This window comes from Bombina bombina, chromosome 4 (genome assembly GCF_027579735.1).
Source record: "Bombina bombina isolate aBomBom1 chromosome 4, aBomBom1.pri, whole genome shotgun sequence".
Lineage (NCBI taxonomy): Eukaryota > Metazoa > Chordata > Amphibia > Anura > Bombinatoridae > Bombina > Bombina bombina.
Genome location: NC_069502.1, coordinates 606,689,495 through 606,709,391, shown reverse-complemented (window position 1 = coordinate 606,709,391; position 19,897 = coordinate 606,689,495). Strand labels below are relative to the sequence as shown.

The 19,897-nt window shown below is 38.4% G+C and overlaps 1 protein-coding gene across 1 annotated transcript in view; it reads right to left on the bottom strand.

Moving 5' to 3' along the window:
- Positions 1-19,897, bottom strand: part of CRYBG1 (crystallin beta-gamma domain containing 1) — a 708,242-nt gene that overhangs the window by 8,836 nt on the left and 679,509 nt on the right. Inside the window, exons 17-21 of the mRNA XM_053710591.1 lie at positions 15,594-15,723; positions 9,959-10,098; positions 9,712-9,835; positions 8,909-9,067; positions 6,384-6,546 (exon numbers count right to left, since the gene is read on the bottom strand). Coding sequence (XP_053566566.1) covers positions 6,384-6,546; positions 8,909-9,067; positions 9,712-9,835; positions 9,959-10,098; positions 15,594-15,723 — 716 coding nt within the window. The remainder of the gene's footprint in view (positions 1-6,383; positions 6,547-8,908; positions 9,068-9,711; positions 9,836-9,958; positions 10,099-15,593; positions 15,724-19,897) is intronic.

The window sequence follows — 19,897 nt, the reverse complement described above, 5'->3', positions numbered from 1 at the left end:
GAACAATTTTTTTTATTTGATTGCATTTGGCAGTGAAATGGTGGCATGAAATATACCAAAATGGGCCTAGATCAATACTTTGGGGTGTCTTCTAAAAAAAAATATATACATGTCAAGGGATATTCAGGGATTCCTGAAAGATATTAGTGTTCCAATGTAACTAGCGCTAATTTTGAAAAAAAGAGGTTTGGAAATAGCAAAGTGCTACTTGTACTTATGGCGCTATAACTTGCAAAAAAAGCAAAGAACATGTAAACATTGGGTATTTCTTAACTCAGGACAAAATTTAGAAACTATTTAGCATGGGTGTTTTTTGGTGGTTGTAGATGTGTAACAGATTTTGGGGGTCAAAGTTAGAAAAAGTGGGTTTTTTCCATTTTTTCCTCATATTATATAATTTTTTTATAGTTAATTATAAGATATGATGAAAATAATGGTATCTTTAGAAAGTCCACTTAATGGCGAGAAAAACGGTATATAATATGTGTGGGTACAGTAAATGAGTAAGAGGAGAATTACAGCTAAACTCAAACACTGCAGAAATGTAAAAATAGCCTTGGTCCCAAACGGACAGAAAATGGAAAAGTGCTGCGGTCATTAAGGGGTTAAGTTAAAACATGGTGTTGCCCATTATATTACAGAAACTCGTATAATTTAGAAAAACAAAATTTAAAATTGCAGGAAAAGGGGGCCAGATTACAAGTGGAGTGTGAAAGTGATGTTTGTGCGCCACTCAGTAATACCAGCGCACTAATGTGCGCTGATATTACAAGTTGAGCGCAATGCGAACACAAGCTTGTGTTCACATTGCATGAAAGCTCTGTGCTCACAAGTGTGCTTCCATAGGCCCCAATGGGAGCCTTGCTCTGATGCTGTCAAACACGGCACAGAACATAAGCCATCAATTTTAAATATTATATGAATATATACAGTACATATATATTTATATGTTAATATTAGTATATACACATATAAACAAATAAATATATATATGTATATAAGCATATACATATATAGTTACAATTCCCATAGACAGAAAAAAAAATGGCACTAAAATGTGCCTTTTCATTGCAAACACCCCACACCTGCCACTTTTAAAACTGCCTAGTGCAGTATTTTTATTCATAAAAAAAACAAAATGTATGCTTACCAGATAAATTTCTTTCTTTCCTGGCAGGGAGAGCCCACAACTTCATTCCTTACTGTTGGGAAATACAACTCCTGGCCACCAGGAGGAGGCAAAGACACCCCAGCCAAATGCTTAAAGGACCAGTCAACACATTAGATTTGCATAATCAACAAATGCAAGATAACAAGACAATGCAATAGCACTTATTCTGAACTTCAAATGAGTAGTAGATTTTTTAAAACAAATTTCAAAGTTATGTATATTTCCACTCCCCTTGTACCATGTGATAGCAATCAGCCAATCACAAATGCATATACGTATAGTCTGTGAATTCTTGCACATGCTCAGTAGGATCTGGTGACTCAAACATTGTAAATATAAAAGACTGTGCACATTTTTCTTAATGGAAGTAAATTGGAAAGTTGTTTAAAATTTAATGCTGCATCTGAATCATGAAAATTTAATTTAACCTGAGTGTCCCTTTAAATATCCCTTCCACTTCCCCTATCCTCCCAGTCATTCGGCAGAGGCCACAAGAAAAAGTAGGAAAAACATCAGGGTATAAAGGTGCCAGAAGAAAAAATAAACGGGGAGCCGCCCAAATCAAAATATCATACGGCTGGGTTGTGGACTCTTCCTGCAAGGAAAGAAAGGAATTTATTTGGTAAGCATGCATTTTGTTTTTTTTCCATAAGGCAGGGAGAGTCCACAACTTCATTCCTTACTGTTGGGAAAACAATACCCAAGCTCCAGAGGACACTGAAGGAATAACGGGAGGGAACAAGAAAGAGGCGGAACCTAATCTGAGGGCACCACAGCCTGCAAAAAGCTGCTTCAGCTGAAGCAAACACATCAAATTTGTAAAATTTAGAAAAAGTATTTTAAGGAGGACCAGGTAGCTACCTTACAAATCTGATCCATAGAGGATTCGTTCTTAAAAGCCCAGGAAGAAACTCTAGTGGAATGAGCCGTAATCCTCTCAGGAGGCTGTTGTCCTGCTGTCTCATAAGCTAGGCGGATGACACTCCTCAACAAAAAAGACAGTGAAGACGTAGTGGCTTTCTGACCCCTACGCTTACCTGCATAGATGACAAACAAAGATGAAGATTGTCCTTAGTAGTCTGAAGGTAAAACTTCAAGGCATGAACCACATCTAGATTGTGAAGCAAACGCTCCTTCATCGAGGAAGGATTGGGGCACAAGGAAGGAACAACAATCTCTTGATTAATGTTACGATCTGACACCACCTTAGGAAGGAAACCTAACTTAGTGAGTAAAACCGCCTTATCGGCATGGAAAACAATGTAAGGGGGGTCACATTGCAAAGCAGAAATCTCAGAGACTCGGCGAGCTGAGGCAACAGCCAATAGAAATAGAACCTTCCAAGATAAGTTTAATGTCAACATTATGCATGGGCTCAAACGGAGCCTGCTGCAACACACAAAGAACAAGATTGAGGCTCCAAGACGGAGCCACCCTTCGAAACACAGTTCTGATCCTAGTCAGGGCCTTAACAAAGGACTGCACATCCAGAAGCTCTGCTAATACGATAGGGCCAATATCTATCCCTTCAGGGAACTAGCAGATAGACCCTTCTCCAGTCCGTCCTAGAGAAAAGATACAATTTTGGCAACGTTAACCTTATGCCAAGAAAAACCACGCTCCTCACACTAGTGCAAGTAAAACCGCCACACCTTATGGTAGATGCGTCGAGTCACTGGCTTACGAGCCTGAATCAAAGTGTTGATGACACTCTCAGAGAAACCTCTCTTAGCTAAGACTAAGCGTTCAATCTCCACACAGTCAGCGTCTTAGAATATAGATTTTGATGTACTAATGGACCCGGTAGCAGCAGGTCCCTGCGACAGGGTAACCTCCACTGAGGAGATGAGGACATCACCACCAGATCTGTGAACCAAATCTTTTGCGGCCAGGATGGAGCAATTAGAATCACCGATGCTTGCTCCTGCTTGATGCAGGCCACCACCCGAGGAAGAGGAGATAATGGAGGAAACCGATATACGAGTCTGAACCTCCAATGAAACGCTAGAGCATCTATTAGTTCTGCTTAAGGATTCCTTGAACTCGACCCGTACCTGGGTAGTTTGGCATTTAGATGGGAGGCCATGAGGTCTATCTCCGGCGTCCTCCATCTGGTGCATATCTTTGCAAATACCTTGCCCATTCTAGAATTTGAGATACTTCTCTCATCGCTAAGGAACTTCTCGTTCCTCCCTGATGGTTGATGTAGGCTACCGAAGTTATATTGTCTGATTGGAATCTGATAAACTGGGATGAACCCAGAAGGGGCCAAGCCTTCAGAGCATTGAAGATTGCCGGAGTTCCAAGATATTGATCGGAAGAGAGGACTCCTCCTGCGTCCACAGCCCTTATGCCCTCCTGGCACCCCAAACAGCTCCACAGCCGGATAGACTTGCGTCTGTAGTCACAATCTCCCAGGACGGTCTCAAGAAACACGTGCCTTGGGACAGGTGATCTTGACAGAGCTACCAAGAGAACGAATCTCTCGACAGGCTGTCCATTACTATCTGTTGGGACAGATCGGAATGGTCGCCATTCCATTATCTCAGCATGCATAGCTGTAAGTGTCTGAGATGGAATCTGGCAAAGGGAATGATGTCCATACTAGACACCATGAGTCCAATCACCTCCATACACTGGGCCATCAAAAGTTTTAAGGAGGGCAAGACATGCTGATGTTAGCTTGCAGCGTCTCTGATCTGTTAAAAAGATCTTCATGGATAAAGAGTTTATCAACATACCCAGGAAATTCACCCTGGTATTTGGAGTAAGAGAACTCTTTTACAAGTTTATCTTCCATCCATTTGATCGAAGAAGACTGAGGAGGAATTCCGAGTGCTCCCTTGCAAGATGAAAAGATGGTGCTTGTACTAAGATATTGTCCAGGTAAGGTGCTACTGCAATACCTCTTGGTCTGGCAACCGCTAGAAGAGCCCCCAGAACCTTTGTAAATATCCTTGGAGCAGTAGCTAAGCGAAACAGAAGTGCTATCAACTGGTCCAGAAAGGCAAACCTCAGGAACTGAAAATGTTCCTCTTGTACCGGAACGTGAAGGTATGCATCCTTCAAGTCTATGGTGGTCATAAACTGTCCTTCCTGAACCAGGGGAAGAATTGACCGTATTGTCTCCATTTTGAAAGAGGGGACACTCAGAAACTTGTTTAGGCACTTCAGGTCCAGAATTGGACGAAAAGTTCCCTCCTTTTTGCGAACCACGAAGAGGTTTGAATAGAACCCCAGACCTCTTTCTGATATAGGAACCGGGACAATTACTCCTAAAGAGGCTAGATGCCAAACGCAACCTAAAACGGCAGTCCTTTTTTCTGGTCTTGTAGACAGTCTGGAGAGTAGGAATCTGCCCCTGGGCACATAAGAATTTAATCCTATCTGGTATCCCTGAGATACGACCTCCAGAACCCAAGGATCCTGAACATTCTGAAACCATGTGTCTGAGATAAGCGACAATCTGCCCCCTACTTGATCCGATCCCGGATCGGGGGCTTCCACTTTGTGGCAATTTGTTCTTGGTGGGCTTCTTTGTCTGTTTGGACTTGTTCCAGGACAGAGCCGACTTCCAAGTACTCTTGGGCTGCTTGGGCTTGGTTGAAGATTGAGATCGCTGGGACTTGTCCGAAGGAAAGGAACGAAAATTAGATGATTGCCGTCCCTTAGGTCTGTTCTTCTTATCCTGTGGTAGGAAGGCACCCTTCCCTCCAGTAACCGTAGAAATAATATAGTCCAGCCCTAGACCAAATAATATCTTCCCCTTGAAGGGAAGAGAAAGGAGTCTGGATTTAGAAGTCATATCCGCAGACCAAGACTTCAACCAGAGAGCCCGGTGGGCTAGGACCGCGAAACCTGAAGCCTTTGTATTTAGGCGTATAATCTGCACATTCGCATCACAAATGAAGGAGTTAACAATTCTCAGAGCCTTAATTCGCTCCTGAATATCTTCAAGGGGAGATTCCATCTCATTAAGTTCAGACAGAGAGTCGCACCAGTAGGTAGCTGCTCCAGCAACCGCGGCTATAGCTGCCGCCGGTTGGAATAAAAATCCTGTGTATTGGAACATTTTCCTCAGAAAAGTTTCTAACATTTTGTCCATAGGCTCTCTAAAGGAAGAACTATCCTCAAGAGGGATAGTAGTACGCTTAGCGACCGTCGAAATGGCACCATCCACATTAGGGATGGAACCCCACAGTACCAATTGAGAGTCAGGGGCTGGAAACAATTTCTTAAAGGTTGACGAGGGGGAAAAAGGAAGTTCTGATTCGTTCCCATTTGTTACTAATATTGTTCGCCATACAAACTGGTACAGGAAAAGCCTGAGGGACCTTTCTGTCTTCATAAATACTGTCTAACTTAGGGATCTTAGGTTTCTTGGGTAGCTTAGCCTCTGGAACCTCCAAAGTGGACAGGACCTCCTTTAGCAAAAAACGCAAATGTTCAATTTTAAATCTAAAGGAGGGTTCCTCAGCTGGAGGAGATTTAGTAACGGAAGTCTCTGACTCAGAAAGTTCACCCTCTGAAGCTACAGAGGTTAACTCATCCTCGGATAGCTGGGACATACAAGCTAGATCTGACAAAAATTTAGATGACTCTAAGTCAGGACAACTATGTTTGACCTTTCTTGTATGCTTGTAGGTATAATCAGATCTCATTACATTTTCTCATTGTGTAAATATACATGCTTCTTTATTTTATATCTGTCCATAAACCAAAGACCAATACTTGCAGAGAACAATGAAAAATTTAAATTGTATTACCTTACATCTTCTATACCCCACTGGGAGAGTAATCTCTTCTACTGGCTGTGTTTACAAAAACTTTCCGGATAGGTGGGGATACCACAGGCTAAATCAACTATTTCAAATGCCAATATAAGGGTAATGGAAATACCTGTAAACAATTTAATACACTCCAGCAGGTAAAGTAGATCATTGGGAACAAATTAAAGGGGAGAACATTTTTGAGCAAACAGTCCCTTTAAAATAAAGTTGTAGTATAAGGGGAAACTGGACCAAATGGAAAGGATTACAACTACCAATAGAAAAGTTGACGCAGATACAGATGAGATGAAAACAGAATGGTCATGTGTATAGACTAGTGCAGAAGTGACCTAGTTTATGTGATTGGCCGATAAAGTGAAGCTTTGGTGACCTTGATTGTTGAGCTTTTTATTTTTCATGAAGCTAATAATTTGGTGTTTTACCTTTGATGTCAAACACAAGACTTGGCTTTGCACAGCTGTGGATCCTGCCATCAGGGCTGAACCTCCAGTGCATGCTGGTTCCTGTCTGTTCTAGGGTCAAACGAAGTTTGCTGCCAGCGGTAAATAACGTTCCAGACGTGGCAAGGCTGCAGTCCTCAGCAATCTGCAATATAACAGATAAATGAAAAAGAAGTCAGAAAATGAACAGAATTCTAAACGTAAGATCTATGAATGTCTGTGCAGGACTAGAAACAGTTCTAACTTTCTGGAACAGGAAAGGTTGATATGTGGTTTCCTTTAAATGGCGAGCTAAAATCAAAATATCTAAATTGTTAGAGCATGTACACTTTGCACTATTTGCTCTGGGCAAGATTACAAGTTGCGCGTTATGAGTTTTCCACGCGCGATATGGTCTTTGCAATCAATTTCAATTGCGCAGCTATTACCAGTCTTGAAAAATCGTGATTGCGCACACCCATTCGCCTTTTACGCAACAATCCTTTCCGCGCTTGAAGAGCTGCTGTTAACAGTTTTGCGAAACATAGATGTTTCACTAAACACTTCAAAAATACATTATGAAGTACAGTTACACTCATATTAACACTGTCTAATACAAAATATTTAACAAAGGAGATGTATTATCAAAGAGATTTTCGTATATAGATATCGAGATATATAGACATATATATTGATATCCATATAACATTTTTACAATATGAAATATTAGCATTTTCATGTACACTTTTCAATGAGACTACATCATGGGCTTTGCGCAACATATTTGTGTTTTTTTTTCTATTTGTCTTCTCCATCGACTTCTATGGGGAATATGTGAACACGCACATGATTTTGCAGTTTGCATTATGTGGCTTAACACGTGGGCAAAATACGTTATTTCTCAACTTGTAATAGCTGCGAGAACCCAAATGCGAAAAAGCCATAAAGCGCGCAGAGTTTTTGCAACTGATTTGCAAAGCGACTTGTAATCTTGCCCTGTGTGTTTAACCCCCAGTTCAACCTGGTGGCTCCTGCACGAGTCTTTAACATTGTTTCCTGCTTGGGACCAGCAATTCTCTGCAGCTCTCAAGTGGGACTTTATCTATTAACCCATTTGCAAGAAAACACAGAGTTCCAAAGTAAATAAATATATGTTCCCACGAATTAGAGCATCTAGTTATTCCACTACACTATTAATGTGATGATAAACACTGGAATCAGACATAAGATGCACCAGGGCCTATGTTAACGTGTAATTAAAGGGATACTAAACCCAAATTTTTTCTTACATGATTCAGATAAAGCAATTTTAGGCAACTTTCTAATTTACTCCTATTTTCAATTTTCTTAGTTATCTTGGTATCTTTATTTGAAAAGCCGGAATGAAAGCTTAGGAGCCGGCCCATTTTAGGTTCAGCACCTGGGTAGCACTTGCTGATTGGTAGCTAAATGTAGCCACCAATCAGCAAGCGCTGTCCAGGGTTTGAACCAAAAATTGCATATTCTTTAGCTAAAAGAAATTTATTTAAATAAATATTTATTATTCTATATATCATAATGTTATAACTGAAACCAATAACAATACATGGGACAATTGAAGGGAGTATATAATACAGGGGTTAATATTGTCATAATAGGAGAGGGAACGGACCTACTGAGACTAACTGAGCTGAATCATGAGACAATTTCCCTTCACACCAGTAGAGCAGCTAACTACAAATGCCTCTATCCCTGACTAGACTACTACACAAGTAGCTGTGTTGTGTTTGCCATCTTCTTCCGGGAATTAAAGAGACACTAAAGTCAAAATAAAACTTTCATGATTCAGATAGAGAGTGCAATTAAAAAAAACAACTTTGCAATTGACTTTTGTTAGTACATTTTGTACAGTTGTTTTATATGCACACTTTCTGAGGTACAAGCTCTTACTGAGCATGTGCAAGATTCACTGTGTATTCCTATATGAGTGCAAAAAACTTTACATATAGAAAACAGTAGCTAATACTCGTCCCATTTGTGAACATTATACGCTAAACAGAGGAATTACTAAGCTAGACTACTGGAGGACAAAGCCCTGAGTGTGCTCCAACACAGCCCCAAGTGCCCTAATGGCTTAACTGAAGAACAGTGTCAGAGTAGTTTTCTATTTATTTTATTTTTACATAAACCGTCTTCCTTTTGGTTAGCCATTGATCATAGACCTTAACTGCACATTGGTGACTGAAGGCTGTATATTTTCTGTCTGTTTATATAAGTAACATAGTATATATAGCATGCCACCTGGGTGTAGTATTATTTGTTTTGCTTCTGGTCACAATGTTTAGGACCATAAATGGTTTGCCAAAGGGCTAGTGTATGAGAAATACCCAGGAAAAACCAAGGAGGATGGAATCTGGTTGGCAACAATTACATCCTGTCTTTGGCTCTAGCCCCAGACATTTTTGGAACTCAGCACGGTCACTGCGTAAACATAATATATATTTAAAAAAAAAAAAAAGAATCAAAATATCAGAATAGAAGGTTCTCACCCGGCATTTTAGAAGTCCTTCCTGATAGACCCAGATTTGATCTTCTACTCCCGTTTCCTCCATGACCTGTATCCTTAACAGCTTTATATCATCCATAGTTCCATTTGTTGACATGAACATTTTTGTGCCCTTGTTTCTGAGCTTGAAGTACAGGCGTTTCTAGATGCGGTAAAAACAAAATGATGAGTTTCAGGATAAGGCATCATACAGTGCATGATCATTCTATATTAAATGCCGGACAAACAGAGGAGGACAAATAATTATCCAAACGACTTTCTGCTTGGGGGATGTGTCACTGTCTAACTATAGAGCTGTAGGGAGCATGGAAGTACAATTTTTAAAACAGAAATCAAGCAAAATAAAGAATGTTTAGCGTAATGCTTAATTTTAATTGATTTCATTTATGGCAAAATACATGTTTAATTTAAAGAGACTTTAAATTCATAATTAAACTTTCATGATTCAGATAGAAAAAACAACTTTCCAATTTACTTCCATTATCAAATTTGCTTTGTACTCTTTTTATCCTTTGTTGAAAAACTCAGAAGCAGGAATGGACTACTAGGAGCTAGCTTCTAATCGGTGGCTGTACATATATGTCTCTTGTCATTGGCTCATCAGATGGGCTCAGTAAGCTCCCAACGAACGATACCAAGAGAATGAAGAAAAATTAATAATAAAAGTAAATTGGAATAACTAAAGAGAATATAACCTGGTGTATGCCTTGTCCATTCTGTGTGAAAGGTATAACAAATGTATATGCTTCTCCCCCCCCCCCCCCCCCCATATATCAATTAATATACCTGTTGAAGGGGTCGCAAAGATCCTATCTTATTCCATCCACAAAACTTCTGCCATTGAGCCACCTTGCCTGGTAGGAGGAATACCTGATGACCTCTATAGTTACAGCATTCATAAAGGACCCATCTGAAAGAAAGCACCAATTGGCTCAATGAGACATCAAACACAAGGATGAGAGCTCATCAGCAATACATTGTTGTGTACAGTTGCCTTGCAGCTGAACGTAACCTTAAGAGATCTTTCACTTACATGCCACCAAGGACCTCAACAGAGAGCAAGTCTGGAGAATATCCCATTGACTGTACATTTGTGGATTCTGAGGTAATATTGATTTTCCTTCCTTTGAAGTTTTCCTTTCCATAAAGTACTATACTGGGCTCTGAAAATTCCTATTGAGATAACAGGAGAGAAAAAGATACAAATATGTATGTAGCTAAAATGCATATAGAATCCAAATGAGCAATTCAGTGGCTTGGGAATGTGTGTGGTTATGAGCTATATTCTACTATAATGTCAACAAGGAAACATGTAAAACTGAATTAAAGGAACATACTGATGCAAACCTTGCATTATCTTATTCATAAGAGAATGACATTTTGTATTAATGATCCTGGCTAACTGTGGCCTAGTTTTCATTGCTGTTCTTACCTCTGTAAACTGGTGGTAAAATCTCTATAGACTTAAACCCCTTCCTGACCTTATGACGTTCTATGCCGTCCTAACTGCCCTGGGCTTTAAAGCCCTTAGGACGGCATAGAATGTCATCGCCGTTTGGCTGTACTGAAGCCAAAGGCCTTCCTGAATGTGATTGTGGGCTGGAGGGCGTGCCTAGCGTCATAGGCACCACCCCTCCTGACATGATCCTATCATTGAAATCACGCAACCGTATGAACGATCGTGTGATTTCAGTTTTTTACTTATTTGTTTATATTTCGGAATTTTTTTCCGATGTAGACAAATAAGTCCAGTTGGGAAGGGGTTAATAGAGATACTTGTTGTTTACAACAGCAATAGAAACTATGGATATGCGTTTTAACCTGGCAAAGGGGATAAACACATTTGTAAAGTTACACCCAGAAGCACTGCAGCTCACGGTCAGTATGCTATGTGGAGTGGCAGAAGCAGCATTTATTTCCTTCTTGACAGATAAATACATAGGGGTCAATCACAGTCCTTAGTAAAGCATATTTACTGATTTATCTACAAAAATCCCCATAGCTGTAAAATAAACATATTACTTATCTTTCCTAACCCCCAGCTTTTCTGTAGCCAATACTTAAAGGGACAAGAAACCCCAATTTTTTCTTTTATGAGTCAGACAGAGAATACAATTTTAAACAACTTTTCAATTTACTTCTATTGTCTAATTTGCGTCACTCAAGGTATCCTTTGTTAAAGAAGCAGCAATGCACTGCTGGGAGATTGCTAAACACATCAGGTGAGCCAATAACATAAGGCATATATTTGCAGCCTCCTAAGACTACCTAGGTATACTTTTTTAACAAATTATACCAACAAAACAAAACAAAACAAAATTAGCTCACAGAAGTGGATTGGAAAGTTGTTTAAAATCAAATGCTTTATCTAAATCATGAGAGAAGAAAAATGGGTTTCATATCCCTTTAAGTATAGAAACGTTCAGTACAGGTAGGGATTACAGGCCAATTTAGCTATTTCAAATGCCAAAATAAAAGTTAAAGGAGCTATTTGTAAACAATTTCATACACTCCAGCAGCTAAATTGAATTACTGGAAAAACATTAAAAGGGGGGGGGATTTAGGGTGAATTTAGGGAGAACCATTAGATACATTTTTCTAAAAAATTGAGATCAACATCATGGTTAGCATTGGTCAGCAAAAATGACACTCAAATGATTTAGCAAATGTAATATTTAGCATTGGAATGTGTCTTTAATAAGTGCCATTTCTAATGTAGGCATTTATATATACTATGGTTGTGCTAGAATTATTATTCTCTGCATTAGCTGGTCTTAGCACCCGCACAGGCTGAGCAGAGTAGCTTAGTGCCACCGCTAACTAGGGTAAAGTCTTCCTTTTTGCGTCAGTGCTGTGCTGTACCTGCAAGGTTCCTATACAAGGACTATGCTGCCCTTCGCATACTTCTTTTTATGTGTAAAACTGATAAAGAGAAAAATTAATCTGCAGAATCTCTGTTGATATTATTAATGGCAACTTAATGAACAGGGTAATTACAGCTCTACAACATTATTTTCAAAGTTGACATTATGACAAAAACCTGTCGTCATTACTCAATGATCCATGCATGAGTTTTCAACAAACACTGAAAGGGATATGAAACAGTTCTCCTTTAGTAAAAACAAACGTGTTAAAGTAAACATAAAAAGAAACAGATTGTGTAATAAAAAATAAAAAAACAGGAAACAACTTACGTTGTTGTTTTGTTTTTTTTTGCTGAATGAGCACTTATAAATTCTCAGTGTAACCACTGCCTATAGCAACATAAAGGTTCTACTTTTACAGAACTTGATGTCTACTGTCACATGATTTTGGCAGCAAAAGTCCTCCACTTAGCAATAAACTGACTACAGCTAGGACAGGTCTCCCAGCAACACTTAAAAGGGAAATCTGCTTCTTTGCCTTTATGTTAAAACCATATATATATGTTGTGCCAATGCCACTTATAAATAATAATGACATTATTATACAAACCCTATTGCATGCCAGTTACATAATAGTTTGTACTAGTTACCACCCTAGCAGCCTCTTTTTGCCCAGAATGTGCCTTTCACAGAGAGGAACTATCCAGCAGTATATCTATTTGGTTCTGTCTAAAAAATATTTCAGCCCCTAAATACCAGGCAACCCCTCTCTGAGTGAGAGCCATGGCTACCCTAGACATACGTTTGGGCATAGTGTGGGCCTTGTCAGAAGTGTGCAGCCACATCCCTTTAAGCACATCGGGCAAGAAGTCAACGTCTGGAATCTGATTCCGACCATCTCCCTTAGGAAGACTATTGCATGTCTCAGTTTGGAGAGCACAATTTTAATAGTCTCTTAAAGTACCAACGTCTGTTAATCTAGTGATTAATTAACATTTTTTTTTCTCCAATTAATTTCACCTTATAACGGTAAACAGAACATTTCATAAAGTGTTAAATCATATCTGAAGCTCGGGTTCAATTAATGTTTGGTCCAAAACACAATGTTACACCGAAAAGCTTCACAGAACTACAATAAACAGCAAAAAAACTAATGAGAATATCTGAGTTTTATAAAAATAGAAAAAATAAATTGGAGAAAATATAAACCAGCTTTAAAATAATTTAGAATCCTTTTTGAGTGACAATAATTGTAGCGATAAATATCTAAATATCTATAAATATCTGTCTAAGTGACGCCAAAGAACTAGATGATCAGATCAGAGATACAAGAGAAACGATACTAATAGAACTAAACAGACCAAGGTGTACTATCCCTCGAGAAATGCTAATATCAAAAGAAAATCATCTAATTTGAACCCACCCACAATTTAACCAGGGGTTAATCATAATGTGCATATAGCTTGTGCTATTTTTTTTTTGGGGGGGGGGGGGGGAGCAGCCAGATTATCGCATACGTCACCTAGAAAAGATCACACTTTCCAGTCAAAACACATGCTCCCAAATTACACAAGCAAATAAAGAGGTAGATCCACATCCTTGTTTACATCACAACAGGTTCAGACATCCCAAGTGCAAAAACTAATTTCAAGGAGGTGGCTTCGTCCACTACTGCGCCACCCCCCCCCCCTCCCCGTTATATATTGGACACCTTGAAACCCTAAATAAGATAGAGACTTATCATTAAAGTAGCTTCCCACTAAAGTCACATTAAAAAAGTAGCTTTATTGCACAACCATATACAACAAACCTATTTTCCAGTGATCGTACGCCTTTTGAAAGCTTAAATATTTTAGAATACAAAGTTTAATTACGTGCAGGAAATAAGGTAGTATTTGTGTTTTATTTTATTTTATTAAAATCAGTGGGGGCTTTTTGGTTACTGATGCATACTTTGAGGGTTCTATACCGTCCCAGCAACTAAAGGCATTTCTTAAAGAAACACTTTTCCGGATTTCGGCCACATTGGATCATGGTACTTGGAGTTTCAGGGAGATTGCATTGCATTTGCTGCCATCAGGGAGCTGCTACTACAATAAGGGAGACTCCCTGAACTTCAGGGAGAGTTGGGATGTCTGCAGGTTTTCCCAAAAATCAATACCAAGTTCAGAGGAGAAAAAGGTAGTGGAGGTGATGTGCAGAAGAAGAAAATAGATAATAATGTATATACAACATTCCAGCAGTGTAGGAATGTAGATGCTCAGAAAATACTGTATATACTCACCCTCACAGTACAGAGATACATTTAGGGATCATACCTTTTAGCAGTAATTTAACAAACAATAAAATTATATCCAAAGTATATACAAATCTATCAACCTTTTATCCCACTAAGTGTAAAGGGCCCAAATGGAGTGACTTTTGGGAAGTTAAGTATGAGAAATTAATTCTTAAGGATTCTAAGACGCCAACCTTACTAAATAGAGTTTGAAATAGTTCAATCTCTAAATAAAAGAGAATATAATAATTAAAGGAGCAGACAAGGGGGACGGGTTGTAATTATGGACAAAACATGCTATTTACAGGAATCAGACAATATTTTATCTGATAAAGAGACAGAGTCTTGATAAAAAACCTAAAGGAGAATGCTTTGATACCATGAAAGAATTATTGGTGACAGCTTTAGAGAAAAAAGTTTTGAATAGATTTGAATGAGAATCATATTTCAAAAGCAAGTCAATCACCGCACTATTTTATTGATTGTCTGAAATGCTAAAGAACGAAATTACATCTTCCAGCCAGGCCCTTTATTAGTGGAATCAATTCTTTAATGGCAAATGTATCTGCATTTATTGACTATTATTTACAACCTTATGCAAGTAAGGCAAACTCATATTTGAAAGATACGCAACATGCCATACAAATTTGAAATCAATGAAAATGGGAAAAAGATTATATTTGAGTAAATATGGATGTCACCTCTTTATATTCAGTGACAGAGCATAACCGTTGCACGGAAGGGATTTAAAGCTCTGTTGTGTAAGAGTGTCTTTTGCCTCCTTCTAGTGGTCAGGAGGGGAATATTCCCATATGTGTTGTTTCCACCGAGTTTTCAAGTATTTTTTTTTTTTTTTTTAAAAAGCTAAAAAAGTTATGTACTGCAGTTCATTTTATGAATTACATATTTATCACTGCAGTGTTTACAAAGGTCAGATAATGCTGAATTATTACCGGTTTCTTTACTTTCATCAATAAAACAGCAGCTAGTTTTTAGTTATTTGAGATCCCAGTTTGTATCTCAAGCTTTTATTTATCATATTACTTCTTGACAGCACATTTTCACAACAGGAATAAAAGGAATAAATGCAAGCTAAATATGCAAGCTAAAGATTGGAAAACACAGAGATGAACAGTAACATAAGACTTAAAAGTGAATTGTAATTAAATAACATTGTAGAAACTTTTTTTTTTTAACATGAAATGCACTTTTATGAAATATATTTTTAGTGATAAAATAGTGACAAGAGGGGACTAATATCAGAACCAATGTATATTCCTTAAAAGCTAAAATGCAAGTGAATGATTCTATTATTTTAGCTTTAATTTTATAAGAGTTATGGTTATCATTACACAGTTGAAAACATTTTTGCTAACTGGGAATTGTTTGAACAAAAAAAAAAAATATTTTGCACCCCTAAAATGTTATAAGAACCTATGCAAGTATATGTGTAAAAACATATTAATATTTTGCTTTCACAACTGACCTACATTATATATGAGAAAGAAGGATTTTATACTACTTACATAATTTATTGTTTTTAATGATTGTATAGTTGTATCTTGCTGGCATCCCATTGCACACAAATTTGGGTAGGTCCCTTCTTCTAATACATACAAATTTCCAGAAAAATCACATTGTTCATACATAGCCCATCTGGAAGAAATAAAACAAATTAATGCAAAAAAAGGTCAAACTTCACTGTAGAGTAATGTACATCTACAAACAAGTTGAACTACTATTCCTAAGATCTCTATTCAATAAGGTACACTATGACATTAAACATAGCTTTTCCAAAATGCATGAAGAGGCTGAAACTACACCTCTATTCTACATAATCAAAAATGTCAGGTTTCTAGTGGCCTACACCTACACCCCATAGAACTGAAAATATATTTTAGTAGATTAAATACGTCATCAATAATAAAAACTAATAAAACCAATACTTATAGCATAAAATTAAAGTCAATTTAAGAATAACATTTAACAGTTTTTTTTATGATAAATTATAGTCTTTAACACTAAAATCTGTAATTATGTATTACAGCACAGAGGTCCAAAATGCAAAAACATGAATTTCCTGTACACATTTATAAATATAATAATGCAAAGAAAATTTGTTTCTGCTATGAAAACAACAACATTGAGTGGCAATAATTCATTTATTGGGTCAACTAGATATTAGTAAAGACAAATGTTAGCATTTACAACTGCTAGGTGTCTTCATAAAGGTTGAACACCATGCTGTTGAACAGACCAAGCAGTCCTAGGGGTCAATTTATTAATGTGCGAGCGGACAAGATACAATGTTGCGTATCATGTCCGCTGCACATCAATAAATGCCAACAGCACACACTGTCGGCATTTATCATTGCACCAGCAGTTCTTGTGAACTGCTGGTGCAATACAGCCCCCTGCAGATTCACTGCCAATCGGCCGCTAGCAGGGGGTGTCAATCGATTCGATCGGGTTGATTTCTGTCCGCCGCCTCAGAGCAGGCGGACAGGTTATGGAGCAGCGGTCTTTAGACCACTGCTTCATAACTTCTGTTTCCGGCGAGCCTATCAAGCTCCGTATGTAGCTTGATAAATTGACCCCTTAAAGTAACATTATACACTAGATTTTTCTTTGCATACATGTTTTGTAGATGACCCATTTATACAGTATCTCACAAAAGTGAGTACACCCCTCACATTTTTGTAAATATTTTATTATATCTTTTCATGTGACAACACTGAAGAAATGACACTTTGCTACAATGTAAAGTAGTGAGTGTACAGATTGTATAACAGTGTAAATGTGCTGTCCCCTCAAAATAACTCAACACACAGCCATTAATGTCTAAACCATTGGTAACAAAAGTGAGTACACCCCTGGAAATGCCCAAATTGACCCAAAGTGTCAATATTTTGTTTGGCCACCATTATTTTCCAGCACTGCCTTAACCCTCTTAGGCATGGAGTTAACCAGAGCTTCCCAGGTTGCCACTGGAGTCCTCAAGATGCTCAATAGGGTAGGTCTGGAGACATGCTTAGCCAGTCAATCACCTTTACCTTCAGCTTCTTTAGCAAGGCACTGGTCGTCTTAGAGGTGTGTTTGGGGTTGTTATCATGTTGGATTACTGCCCTGCAGCCCAGTCTCCGAAGGGAGGGGATCCTTCTCTGCTTCAGTATGTCACAGTACATGTAGTCATTCATGGTTCCCTAAATGAACCGTAGCTCCCCAGTGCGGGCAGCACTCATGCAGGCCCAGGCCATGACACTCCCACCACCATGCTTGACTGTAGGGAAGACACACTTGTCTTTGTACTCCTCACCTGGTTGCCGCCACACACGCTTGACACCATCTTAACCAAATAAGTTTATCTTGGTCTCATCGGACCACAGGACATGGTTCCAGTAATCCATGTCCTTATTGTGCTTGTCTTCAGCAAACTGTTTGTGGGCTTTCTTGTGCATCATCTTTAGAAGAGGCTTCCTTCTGGGATGACAGCCATGCAGACCAATTTGATGCAGTGTGCGGCGTATGGTCTGAGCACTGACAGGCTGACCCCCCACCCCTTTCAACCTCTGCAGCAATGCTGGCAGCACCCATACGTATATTTCCCAAAGACAACCTTTGAATATCACGCTGAGCACATGCACTCAACTTCTTTGGTCGACCATGATGAGGCCTGTTCTGAGTGAAACCTGTCCTGTGAAACTGCTGTATGGTCTCGCCTACCGTGCTGCAGCTCAGTTTCAGGGTCTTGGCAATCTTCTTATAGCCTAGGCCATCTTTATGTAGAGCAACAATTCTTTTTTTCAGATCCTCAGAGAGTTCTTTGCCATGTTTTTTTTTTTTTAAATATTTTATTTATTTGAAGGCATACAGTGAAAAGAAACATTTCAACAAGATTTAACATGCTTTTACAGAGGAAGACTTAGGTGATATCCCAAATAGTTCTGGGACTCTAGTTATACTAACAATAAAACAAATATCCCCTGTCTTACTATGGAAAGACATAGAAGTGTATGTAATAGTGTTTATTACCTTTACAACATCTCACTGATCAAAATACTCCTGTATACCAAAATTTTCCAGTTTTATTACCTAAAATCCACCGCTCAATCCACTCTAGTCTCTCCCCTCCCTTCTCCAGCCGGGGAAGGGATGAGGAACACAACAGTCATCGAATGATATCAACAGTCCTGCTGACATCTCTGATGAAATACCACCACCCCTCAGGTTCTGAAGGTGCCATGTTGAACTTCCAGTTACCAGTATGAGAGAGTGTGAGAGCGATAACACCAAATTTAACACACCTGCTCCCCATTCACACCTGAGACCTTGTAACACTAACGAGTCACATGACATCGGGGAGGGAAAATCTAATTGGGCCCAATTTGGACATTTCCACTTAGGGGTTTACTCACTTTTGTTGCCAACGGTTTAGACATTAATGGCTGTGTGTTGAGTTATTTTGAGGGGACAGTAAACTTACACTGTTATACAGGCTGTACACTCACTACTTTACATTGTAGCAAAGTGTTATTTCTTCAGTGTTGTCACATGAAAAGATATAATAAAATATTTACAAACATGTGAGGGGTGTACTCACTTTTGTGAGATACCGTATAGCCTATCTGGGAGTGTTTTTGTAACAATGTATAGTTTTGCTTAATTTTGAATAACATTTGGCTAGATTATGAGTTTTGCGGTATGAGTGAAAAAGCAGTGTTAAGGCTCTTTTTCACTACCACTCACTACAGTCTTGCAGGTTTAGGGGCACCGCACACTTTTTAACGCAACGTAACTACCGCAGCTTTCAAAAAGTCCTTTTCCAATGGGACTTCCTTTGCGCCGGTATTACAAGACTGCCTGGGAGGCTAAAAAGTGAGCGGTACAGCCTATACCGTCAAGATCCATACCATAAACTGAAAGTCAGTAGTTATGAGTGTTACGCTACAAAGCAGTAACATAAAACTCATAACTAAAGTGCTAAAAAGTACACTAACACCCATAAACTACCTATTAACCCCTAAACCGAGGCCCTCCCGCATCGCAAATACTATAATAAATTTATTAACCCCTAATCTGCCCGCTCCGGACATCACTGCCACTATAATAAACATATTAACCCCTAAACCGCTGTACTCCCGCATTGCAAACACTAGTTAAATATTATTAACCCCTAATCTGCCGCCCCTAAAATCGCTGCCACCTACCTACATTTATTAACCCATAATCTGCCGCCCCCAACGTCGCCGCCACTATACTAAATTTATTAACCCCTAAACCTAACACCCACTAACTTTAATGTAATTAAAATAAATCTAAATAAAACCTACTATTAATAACTAAATAATTCCTATTTAAAACTAATAGTTACATTGTATCTATCTTAGGTTTTATTTTTATTTCACAGCTAAGTTTGTATTTATTTTAACTAGGTAGAATAGTTATTAAATAGTTATTAACTATTTATTAGCTACCTAGTTAAAATAAATACAAATTTACCTGTAAAATAAAACCTAACCTGTCTTACACTAACACCTAACCTTACACTACAATTAAATCAATTACATAAATTAAATACAATTAACTAAATTACAAACAAAAACCACTAAATTAAACAAAATAAAAAAAGAAATGATCAGATATTTAAACTAATTACACCTAATCTAATAGCCCTATCAAAATAAAAAAGCACCCCCAAAATAAAAAAACCCTAGCCTAAACTAAACTACCAATAGCCCTTAAAAGGGCCTTTTGTGTGGCATTGCCCCAAAGAAATCAGCTCTTTTACCTGTAAAAAAAAAATACAAACAACACCTCAACAGTAAAACCC